Source organism: Cajanus cajan, chromosome 5 (assembly GCF_000230855.2).
Source record: "Cajanus cajan strain Asha chromosome 5, NIPB_CcT2T_4, whole genome shotgun sequence".
Classification (NCBI taxonomy): Eukaryota; Viridiplantae; Streptophyta; class Magnoliopsida; order Fabales; family Fabaceae; genus Cajanus; species Cajanus cajan.
In genome coordinates this window covers 5,503,765-5,516,296 of record NC_138521.1, presented here as the reverse complement: position 1 = coordinate 5,516,296, position 12,532 = coordinate 5,503,765, and the positions used below count along the sequence as shown (strand labels likewise).

At 28.0% G+C, this 12,532-nt stretch overlaps 1 protein-coding gene across 1 annotated transcript; it reads right to left on the bottom strand.

Annotated features, from left to right (window-relative positions):
* LOC109801747 (ubiquitin-like protein ATG12) lies at positions 1 to 5,804 on the bottom strand. Its single transcript, XM_020362865.3, has 5 exons — positions 5,665 to 5,804; positions 5,532 to 5,590; positions 2,666 to 2,734; positions 2,524 to 2,586; positions 1 to 428 (listed from the first exon to the last, which is right to left on the bottom strand). The coding sequence occupies exons 1-5, from the start codon at positions 5,696 to 5,698 to the stop codon at positions 369 to 371; spliced, it is 285 nt and encodes a 94-aa protein (XP_020218454.1). The 5' UTR covers positions 5,699 to 5,804; the 3' UTR covers positions 1 to 368.
* Between the last annotated feature and the right edge of the window lie 6,728 nt (positions 5,805 to 12,532).

The following is a 12,532-nucleotide window of genomic DNA, read 5'->3' as shown; positions in this document are numbered from 1 at the left end:
TGAACAGATGGCAAGCTGCGAAAGTATAACTATTGAAGTAATATACATCAATATGATACAAATTGGCCTTTTAATAAGCAGTACAAGACTCTAAACCATAAGCATCCATAACTATCACATGAATAGTTTTAAATGGGTGACTCCAATTTGTTTTTAATGTCTAAATACCCCCCTCCAAAAGAAAAACAAATAAAACCAATAAATTGTGGAGAGTCCTATGTTGGTTTTGTACACTTCCATCTTTGTTAGAATCTTCAAGTTGAAAAGGAAATCGTGTACTGTGAATATATGCAAGTCCCGAGTTTCTTAAAGAGAACAATATGTATTCACAATATGGAGCTTTTGTAATCAGCAATCATCATTCAGGGTTAGCCCCATGCCATAGAGCAAGCGTAGTTGACCACCAGTTTGCCATCAAAACCAAAATTCTGAAAAAATTAAGACGGCCACAAGAGAAAGGAAATTGCTAATGTCAGAACGTGATACATAAACAGCATAGTTAAATTATCTAAAGAGATTCCAGAACAATATAGAGTGCCGTACTACTCTAATGTTTTTTTTAAACACTTGTAAAATACAATATTACAACTAAGATACAATATTAGTAAGGAGAAAAGGAAGGCCTAGCAAAAGCACAATATTAACCCACAGAGAAGGAATTGCTAGACAATTTTATTTTTATTTCTGGCACACCTGCATATTTATATACGAGAAGACAAACATAAATGATTCAAAAACTTTCTTCTTCCCTCCCTTTTTTCTTTGAATTTGAAGGCTAGTTCATCTGTAGAATTCACTTGGCATGAATTTGGGCATGTAATCCTACTTTCATAGAGATCTTTTTACCGGGTTAGACCCAGTAATTTTTCCTCACTCATATTGAGAAGGTTTTTCACGTAATGTTATTCTTCTACTCCTAATTCATATTTTCACTTTCGCTTAGTAACTATTTTACATTCACAGAAGTGGGAACCAAATATGCTAATTCTCAACAATGGTATCGGTGCTCGCCTAGTTAGAGGAATTTTTAGCTTGTGTAACTCGAGATGGAAAGTCAAGTGGTGTTTCTTGATAGCTAACAATGGTGCAATTTTTGTGTCGAAAATCTTCTTGACAAGAGAGTCAAGCGACGTGTCCTGAAAACTAACAAAGGTGGAAGTATAAGAGGTGTCACCATTAAATAATGGTGGAGGAATATTAAGGAGGGGAAGCATGATGTAAAAATAATGTGAACATGAATATTTGGAAATTTTAATTGAGAGGGAGATTGTTTGAAAATCAATCCAAAATTCTCAATCATGAATGAAGAGTCACAAAGGAAGAGCCATGAAGGAAGAGTTGTGAACAAAAAGCCATGAACAAAGAGTCATGAATGAAGAGTCGGGTCATCTCTATAAATAGGGAGACTTATGATGAGAGTTGTCACCCACCTAGGAGTGACCACCCAAAGGGAGTTGTTAATTTCATTCAATCCATTCTAGAATACTCTTTGAGAGAAAGAATAGAGTGATAAAGTTCTTGTAATCCATTTTGAAAAAAAGAGTTGTTTTCACCACACTTGACAAATTGAGAGATAGTCATTTGAGAGGGGTGAGATTTTTTGAGTGATCCTCTAGAGAAAAAGAAACTATTTGTAATCCTACTTTCATAGTGGAGATCTTTTTACCAAACTAGGTCTCGTGATTTTTCCTAGCTCACATTGAAAAGGTTTTCCACACAAAAGTTTTGGTGTTATTCTTCTACTCCTTATTCTTATTTTCACTTCCAGATAGTGTCTATTTTGAGTTCACAGAAGTGAGAACTAGATCTGTTAATTCCCAACAGGTTTTAGTGTCACCTACTCACCTTGTCTCTTTCTTCATCAACTGGGATAAGGAATGATATGAAAATAAAGAGAAAAAATGGAAGGGAAAGGAAATGGATTTTGAATTTCACATTCAGCATTTAATCATTGATCCTTACTTTGATTGCCTAATACGAGGTTGAAACAAATTTATTGAGAGCTAAAAATGCCTTTTAGAGTTGGGACTTTTGTGGCATCTAGTTCACTATCAGATAAAGCACATAGTTTAGTCCCTTGGCAAAGAAGGTTGACTTCTCTGTCACTTCCGTATTTCTGCAACTTCAATTTAGCTTATTAATTGAATTGGTTAGAAAGTCTTTCCCTGGTATTGGCTAGAAGAGACGGATTAGTCCCCCTCCAACACTGACTTCTTAGTCGTGTAGTTCTCTTTCTCCTTAGTTTATGTATTTAAAAAAACTAAAAAGTAGCTAAAGAAATGTTAAAACAACTTTTAACAAATACTGATCAAATTTTAACTATTTTACTTTCATCAAACAAACATATCACCATGCGTAAACCTTAAATTTTTCCTCAACTGTTTTTCCACAAAAAAATATGAGACAGGTATTATCATTACAAGAGATATTAGTAACTGCAGCACAAGAATAAAAATATGCATCATCTACGTTCAATGAAGATATAGAAATAAGAGGAGAAAAAGGGATCAGGCGATTTCTTACATTAAATAAATCAATGACCAATTCATCAGGGTTTGGTGAAAAGGCACTATTGACATATACAAACTGCAAAATTAGGAAATGAAAATTGAGTATGTAGGACCTTCTGAGAAATAGATCAATATAATACATAATGACAGTTTACCAATGTCTCCCTATGAAGCTGCCGGCGAAGAAAGTCTATCACTTTAGCAAACTTATCAGTTCCTGCTATCTGGAATATCAAATAAACATATAATTCATTTTCACTGAAAGGGTAAGAATAAATATTGTTGCAAGCATTGCTCAAAATAACTGTGCTGTTAGAACCGGACCAGACCGGCCAACTCAATCAGTTGAACTAGGAATCGGTCAGTCCGGAAGAACCACAAAACCGGTGTGTAAAAGAACCGGTCAAAAACTGGATGAACCATCCCATAACCGGTTCAAAAAATCTGGATTGAACCGAAATTTTTTTTTAATAAATATTTTTTTTTATTTTCTAAATTTTTTATGATAAATAAATAAATATATTTAATAAAATTATAAATTAGAATAAACTTTCTTATTTATTATTTTTAATAATTTTCTTATAAATCTCATTTATATTAATTTATAATTTTTATATCATGAAATTTTATTTTATATTATATTAATTTAAAATTTTCTACTCTAAATATAAATTTTTTAATATATATTGTTATGTTTTATTAAAATTTAAACTTAAATATTATATTTAGATTTTTACATGAACTTTAAAAAATAAAACTATATAAACTGATGTTTTATTTTAATTTTATTTTATAAAATTATGATATTATGCTTACATAAAATTATTTTATGTATTATTTAAATATTATTATTATTTTATTAATACCGGTTCAATCACAGTTAAACCATTGAACCTTGAACCTTTGTCATAATTGGTTACAGGTCCGGTTTCAAAAACATTGCAAAATAATGACTTTCGGCCTCGAGTTTAAAACATTCTGAGTTTGATGTGAATATGTGATGCACCTCAAACCAGCAGTTTTCATGTGAGAAAATGTGTATATATTATATCAGCAACAAGAACAGAAAAGCCAGAGAGAATAAGTTTGTAATCTTCTTTGCCCCACTATCAACACAAATTGGAGTGTAATCTCCATTAGAGAGAGAATAACATGGATAGTACTGTGCATATCAAATAGATGAGACGCCAATTTAAACAGACAGAGGAAGACCCAAAAAAAGTAGGAGAAAATATATAAAAAGATCTAAGCTCTAGCTAGTTTGATGAAAAATTTGTTTTTTGATAGATGCCAATTGAATCTATTCATCCATGTAGCCAATCCCACCTAGTAACATAGCTTGGGAGTCGTTTAGAGTAATAACAAATTGGCACTGTTATAATCAACTAAAACCTGTTCATCATATTACTGAACTGCATATCTAGTGAAATTCTGAAAGGTTAAAATCCAGCAATGCCTAGTCTGTATATGAGATAGTTCCGGAGAGTAATATTTGTATCACTCTTAATGTAGAGGGTACAGAAAAAAAGTACAGAATAGAATTGAAAAGTAACACAACCAAAACATGAAAAAGTAATAAATATTAACATACAAGAGTATTGATGCAGAAATTTGAAACAAGAACATTATTTTGTAAACTTCAAAGTAGGTTATATCTAGTATTTTCCTCACAATAATTATCATACCCTTCAAACATCCTGCTTCCCTTACATCCTAACCAACCCCAGTAAGCTAAGGCATGAATCCTTGTGTCACGATAGCAAGCCAATTCAAGAAAGAGCTATCAAGAACAAACAACACACCCCCATCCCCATAATTTTAATCAAGCAATAAGTAGTATTATACTATTATGTTATGCATAATCTCAAGTCACTTCACTGAACTGGGTAATCATCATCTACAGTCCTCAAAAATGCTATTGACAGCCTCTCGGTTCAAAAGAGCCAAAAATTGGGATCTTCAAGCCAAATTAGAATGCCATTCAGTTACTACCGTTATACCCAAATAGAAAAGGCAAAAGGTTTTATCCCAGCTATCAGTTCACCAGTAAACCACACTGAAATTTTCACAGTTAATTCTACAATTATGAGAAAATAGGTTACACACCGATAGTGTAAAATTGTTTTATATTGTAATTCAATCACAAACCATCATATATGATAAATTTGTTGACTTTTAAAATTATTACCAGGGTGTATTTTATACACGAATTTTTTTGTTTTTCCAGGAATCTAAAGTTGAGAATGTTACTTTCTCACATTCGGTTTATCATCTAAAAAATAGCATTCATAGGAAACATGATTTCTCGATAATGTTTTTTTATACAAATTTCTCACCAAATTATTCCCATGAACAAAGATGAGAATCTAACATTCTTGAGTTAAAAGGAATGTTTTACATTTTACTTAGTTAATGTAGTAAAAAATTTAAATTCTAAGGAACATTTAAAAACATTCCCAAAAATATTTATGAACAACCAAACAAATTTAATCATTCTTGAAAATCCCTAAGATTTATGATTCTCAAGAACTATGATTCCTGGACATGAAAAAACATTTCTTCAATCAAATTTCTCCTAAAATTCATATCCAGAGTGATTTTTGATTAATTTACACAAATGGTGCATAGCAATTGAACTAATTATTTATTTATCCAGAATATGTTCACCTCCATTTTGGTAAATTTAAAGAAGGCCTAAATAGAAGGTCTTTATCTACAATTTCAGATGTGAAGATTAATTTGGGTTGACCTAACCCACTATTAAAATTCGAACACCGACGTCATTGAAAACCACATAAAACCCAGGCACAAGATCATCTCCATCATCAATTCAGATTTAAGCACCATCCCTCTCACCCAGAAACTCGAATTTGTAACACATAAATCATAAGTGCATAACTGACATGAGAAGACTAAAATACATAAAAGGGAAGCATGCAAAAGGAATCAAATTAACAATTTTGATGAGAAAGTTGGAGAAATAAAACATACCCATTAAAGAGGAAGGTCGAAAGAAAATACCTTGAACTTGGATTGCTTGAGAATAGGGGCATCACCGGTGGCTCTAAGATGAACAACCACTGTAACCAAGACAAAAACCCAATTCAGAAAAGCAAAGAGAAAAGTTAGGATGATCGAAGAAGGAGCATAGTACCTTTACGAACAGAAGTGGGCGATTCAGCAGACATGTTCCTCAGCTCTCAGAACAGTGATGCGCTTCCTCGTCTTCTCCTTGCTCGATCGTCGATACCGCAATTTTTCTTTATAGTAAATTTCATTATGTTTTATAGTTTAAATGTTTTCTTTTTTATTTCAATAGAAATTATTTAGTTTATTTTATTTTCTGAATAAATAATAATTTAAACTACTTTTTAAGTCCCAAATCAATAGATTTTCAAAACAAAAAATTACTCTTTTTAAATTAACTTTTCACTTTATTTTTCGGTTCAATCTTTAATTAATAACCACAAATTATAAGTTTATAATAGATAAAATAATTAATAACCACAAATTATAAGTTTATAATAGATAAAATATTAAGAGTGTGTTTTTTTTTTTGGTAAAGTATCAAGAGTGTGTTTAGATAAAATTTAAATGAAATAATTTATTTTTGAATAATTTCAAAAGTTTTGAGATGAAATGTTTTTTTAAAATGAAGAATGCATAAAAAATTTAAAATTCAATTATCTGTAAAAAAAATTAAAATTAAAATTCTCTTAAAAGAAATAAAAATCTGAAAACTTTCATATTTTTTTTCTTATCTCATTTATATAAAAAATATCAATAATATTTTTATTGAATATACAAAATATTTTTAATTTATTAAATATTATCTAATATTAATTTTTAAAATAATTAAATATTTAAAAATTAGCTCATATTTGTTTTTATAAATTTAATCTTAAAATCTCTCTTTTTATATATATATATATATATATATATATAATTTTATTATGGTAAAAAATAAATTATCATATCTAGACTAAAAATTTAAAAAATTTAAATTGACTTATCCAAACAAAATATTTAAATAATGGTGAAAATTGAAATCAAACTAATTCAAACATAAAAATTTCAAATTTTATGAATATTTAAAATTTTTCATCCAAACACCAAATATATAATTTTCTAAACATGTACCAACATATATCTTATTTATTTTTTACAATTTTCTAAATATGTGCCAACAGATAACTTATTTATTTATTTTTTATAAAAAGAAATGAAAACTAGAAAAAGAAAAAGAACTGTCTTTAAGTGGGTTGAGATTCCTTCATAATTCTAATTAGTATTTGAATTTGTACAATTCATAATTATGTTTATTATATATAATTAAAATTTATAATAAATTATATATATATATAAACACTATCTTTAAATATATAAATTATATTTTAGATTATGATAAATAATTTGTATCATAATAAATTTTATTTATTTATTAATAATTTATTTAAAATAATAATATTTAAATTATAAATAATCATGATAAATAAAAATTAAATTAGATAAAAAATTCAGAAAATCTCTACAAACTTTCTTATCGAAAAAAACTTATAAAAACACTTTCATGCAAGATAAAGTTTGTGTTTAGTATATAGGAGTTGATTCTTATTACTAAACAATAGTTTTAGAGAAAATATTTTGCGGATAATAAAAGATAGCATAAAATTTTATTGAAGAAAAAAATATGTATGTTAAATCTTGTTCATATTATGTAAAAAAATATATATTATTTTTATTGAAGTTACATGATTTTTTTATATAATATTTAAATTTTGAAATACTTATAAATAAATAACACTTATATATTTATCGCGGGTCTACAAAATGCCAAGACTGGCTGGTTTTGTTGTCCTTCACTGTGAGTGTGAAAAAAAATCTAAACTAATATGTTCATATTATGACATTTTATCTATTTGAGAAGAAGAAAAATGAATTGATTCACCATGTAAAAGTAATTTAATTAACTAACTTATTTTTACAAATTGAATCGATTTAATTTGATTTTTTTGATGAATTTTTTTTTCATCCATGTATGTGTATAAAATAAATAATTGAACTGCACTAAACATATCTAATTTAAAAAAAAAATCTAATCCATTTTTTTTAAAATAAGACTTTAACATATCCATTTTATAAAAATTGATTAAACTATACATTTTTATGATTGAATTTAACAAGTAAAGTTTTGAATCAAATTGGATATTCTTAAAGTTTACTAACTATTAAGTTGATAGTGATATTTGTTAAAAATCTTTAATATACAATAGATTTTCTACTCAATAGTCATGAGGTACCATCTCGTATCTACCAATGAGGTACCATCGAGTAATGGTTAAAATTTTTTATCCATGAATATCTCTATCCTTCATGCAGGTTCTTTCATTTTCATCCTCATTTTATTACTTTTTTTTATTCTAATTTAATGGGTAACGATGCCTGTTTAGTCATGTTTTCCCTGTCACTGTTTTGGAGTCTTTGCAACTCCATATAATAATCTTTTTTTGGTGTCCTTTTGTTTTTGCTGGCATTTAATTTACGTAGAATTTATTTTACGTGATTAGAGTTCGTATACTTCTTTGAGTTGCGAATATTCCCTTTTACCGTTTTACTCTTTGGGTTTTCACAGTTCTTTTCTTTCCAACACTGAACAAAATTTTTTGTTGTTGTCTTGTATATTTGCTTCTTTGTTTTAACTGGTTTTTAGTTTTCACCTTCTGCGCTTGTTACTGCCTTTTCATATTTGCTTTTTTTGCTGTAACTCATGATTTTCTTTATGTATGGTATGTACCAATATTTTGAGTGATATCAATGGAGAATTAGTTGGGGTTAAAGCACATGTTAGCTAGGGTTCTTCATTTTATAGTTTCATTTTTAATTTGTGTCCCTGATTTAAAGATATTTGCTGAGTAGAGTCACTATATTTGAGAGAACGATAGAGCAGACTGATATTCCGTGACTGTAACATTCTCTAAGCAACTTCATATTAATGAACTTGTGCATGCTTACTCTCTTTTTATTTTCCTGCTCAGAAAGGATTAATTTATAACACATTAAAAGCAACGAATAGCTCTGGATGAGGATGGAAATAGAGAATGAATCACAAAAGGATATGAACTTGTATCTATCACCAGAATATTAATTCTGAACGGGAACTTTGTTTGAAACACAAGAATTTGAAGTTGATAATTTATATTAGTTTATTAACTTTAAATACTAAATATATTTAATAAATAAAAACTTATGATTAGCCTAAGAGACAATGCGGCCGGTGATACAAAATTGTGATAATATGTACAAAATTTCTAATTTTAATCTTGTTCACTTCATTATATATATATATATATTTTTTTTTTTATAAAAAAATGGCCTAAGAGACTACTATGATAAAGAACATCACCTTATAGTTAACCTAATTTTTTTTATATATATTATTTAATTTCTATTTCAAACGATAAATATATAAAAATAAATTGATAAAGATTAATTATTGACGAAATTAATAAATATTTTGTATTAATAATATATGGTGTAAGTTCAAACTATAAATAGAAAAAGGGTTTAAAAGCAAGGTGGCCTACAGCCTACCCATTATGCAGATTGCAGAGGCACAACTATTTTTCAGACAAAGAACAAATATCATGTGCATGTTTTCAGGAGATTTCGGAAAAACAGAAGTACTGCATGTGGTTTTATTGGTGGGGGGTAATTGGGACCATGCAACTTGAAGAAATGAGGTCGATTATTCACTACCTTTATTTCTATTTAAATTACAATTTTAGCCGTTGAAAATCTAAAAAGAAACATTGTGTCGTCGTGGAATGGAAATTCTGATGACTTATGCACTTTATTGAAACAAATAATCTTTAAACACCCAATATGACGTGTAACACCTCGTGAGAGGAAGAAAGAAGAGAGAAGAGAAAAATTATATGGACATGATAAGTGATGAGGTAACAAGAACTAGAACAAAATTTATTTTTACTGATAATTATTTACTAGTAATAAATTAATTACCTTTTTTTATTATTTAATAAAAGTATTAGTGGTTAATATATAATGGTCACTAAAAATATATTTATATCACATCAAAATTTACTATTAACGACAATTATTTATTAAGAAAAACTTTAACCTCACATCGACTAGAAATAAGATAATTAAAGAGTATATAAATGAATAATAACTCTCACCTTTCAAGTTTGTTATGTAAGATTGAGTTAGATCTATAATTTATTATTCTAAATTAGTATGAGATTATTCACTATTATCAAACTCAATAATCCTTAAACTTAAAGGGACCGACTATTGATAAGTATTGACAACCTTCATCTTAAAGTCCCACATCAACTAGAAATAAGGTAATTAAAAAGAATATATAAGTAGAAGACAACTCTCATCTTACAAGTCTCACATCAACTAGAGATAAAATAGTTATTTATTTGTACTCATCTTACAAGTCTCACATTAACTAGAAAGTAAAAAATGCCACTAAAAGTCATATTAAATGTCACTAAAAATCTATTTTGTTGTAGTGTAAGATAAAAAAAATGAAAAATTTAGATAAAATGTTTTTTTTCTTCTTTTTTTAAAGTGAGTAAATTCCGAAACAAATCATCTCCTGCAGTATTGTTTTTCCAGAAAAATAAAATAAAATAAATGGAAAACATGAACGAAAATAATAGAAAAATAAATAAATTATAAATGTTAAAGACAATGACTGCAGGCGAGAGGTGTAGGAGAGAAATATGTTGGAGAGGATTCAAATCCGTATGCCATGTTTGCTCAAATTGCAGAATAAAGTACTATCAATTTTATTTTATTTTTTTCTAAATGGAAAATCTAATCTTCTTCTCATTTATATCTATCAAAAAGATAAAAATAATATAACCATTGTAAATTGTTAAATGCCACTGATCAGGGTAATTATAATGACATCCAAATTGCATTAACATCCCATATCTTGGCAAGGCAAAATATAAAATTGCAAGTAACCCAAGAATGGTTAAATTTGCATGCCTGGAAATTTGGAGCTCAAATAACGAATCATTGAAGAACCAACAATCACGTGGCCATTATTTGTTATCGTGCCATTGTGATGTATGCATGTGCAATGGATACATTTTAAGTAATTTTACTAACATACTTTTGAGTCATTGCATATAAACTATTATTTGTTTATTGTAAGTCTCACAATTAAATATTATCTACTTTAAAGTTAATTAGGTTATCACACTTTTATTATTGAAAAAGCTAATGTTAGACAATCATGCTAAATGTATCCGCACAAGTAATTAGTATAAAATATTTTATCATTTTTCCAAAAGACTTGTATAATATATGACAACAGATACAATTTATAATTAAATTAAACAAAATAATATTTTTAGAAATTGAGTGTTAATTTGTAAATAAAATAAAAATTATGCAAGAGAAAATAAGGTTCTTTTTAGTATTTTATCAAATAGTTAGAAGGTAATTTAGATTAGAAAATGACATGGAATCTCAGTCTTATGCATATAATTATTTCAATCTTCTTTCACATTTAATGTTAATTTTAATTTATTAGTTTACCCAAACCCTAATTCCTTAAAAAAAGAGTTTATTAAGCCTCAATCTTTTGAATACTTAATAATAATAAAATTATATTAATAAAAAGGTTTTAAGACAATTAATGAGTCAAGTTATATTCTTAATTAGATCAAGTTCCATTAGATATTTTATTTTAGTTCAAGATAGTAAAATATATTTTTTCAATACCTAATGAATCAAATATTCATCTATTGTTGATTACTCCACAACAAGCATTAATAGTAGAAACAAAATACTAACCTTGAAATGAAAAGACACACACACACACATATATATAACAATACAAATTACATGAGAATTCAGTTCATTACATTTAATCCCAACAAAATGAACTTAGTCCTTCATTGTTATGAAGAGCACAAAAGGAAAATAAGATCTATGATGGAAGGTGGAGAGCCAAAGAGGATTGAAAGTCTTCAAGCAAGCCTTGGCACTACCCAAAGAACCCCAAAACTCGTCAAAGAAGTAGCCTAGTCGAAGAATGCCCCTACCTCTCGAAGAGAGAGAGAGGGAGAGAAAGAGAAAATGAGTCAAAACTATTATGTCATAAAAATGACACCTAGCACAGGTTGAGTCAAGTCGGGAATGAATACTAGAATGTAAAAAAGAAAAGCTCTTTGCTAAGGTGGCGTTGGATGTGAGAGTAATGCGTTGCTCGATGCTAAAGTGAAAGTGACTCTCTATATACAACATTTGTTGTCTATGACAACAATAAAAAATCGTTGTTGAAAGCCAAAAAAACCGTTCCTGAAAGTTTAGGAAACGGTTTGGCAACGGTTTGTCAAGCGTGGATTTATCAACCGTTGCCTATTCCAATATGCAACGGTTTTTTGGCCTATACCCACGATGTCAAAAAAAACCGTTACCTAAACTTCCTGGAACGGTTTTCATGATCTTCATTGGCAACGGTTTTTTTTTTTAATTTAAGGCAACACTATAAATTTTTAAAGAACGGTTTTAGAAATGTAGTCTTTTTTTATAGGCAACACTTTTATGACCATTGCTAGTGACATTAGAAATTTTTTTTTAAGGTTGTCTATGAGATAATATAGGCAACAATTTAGACTAAATTTAAGCTATAATTTTGTAAACGTTGTCTAAATAAACGTGCAACGATTATTTTTATATTGACTTATAATATTGGTAATAACACACAATTATTTAATCAATAATCTTCACCATATAAATGGTTATGAATGTAATATATATATATATATATATATATATATATATATAATAAAGAATTGATTTCATCCTCAAAAAATAATAAAATAAATTATAAAATAAAATTCAAACACATGTAAAATTCACTTGCATTAATTAGTTCCAAGTATATGACAATTCAAAAGCATAAAACTCCAAATAAAATCATCCAAAGATGTCGAAGTTTACATAAAATTTCTAAATTTCAAAATAAAGTGTCATCT

What these genes read in the sequence shown, in the direction of transcription:
- LOC109801747 (XM_020362865.3), bottom strand. Translation starts at nt 5,698, where the DNA reads ATGTCTGCTGAATCGCCCACTTCTGTTCGTAAAG. An exon ending in GCCCACTTCTGTTCGTAAAG is followed by an intron (nt 5,591 to 5,664) that starts GTACTATGCTCC and finishes TCTTGGTTACAG; the next exon opens with TGGTTGTTCATCTTAGAGCC. An exon ending in TGGTCATTGATTTATTTAAT is followed by an intron (nt 429 to 2,523) that starts GTAAGAAATCGC and finishes TAATTTTTTCAG; the next exon opens with AATTTTGGTTTTGATGGCAA.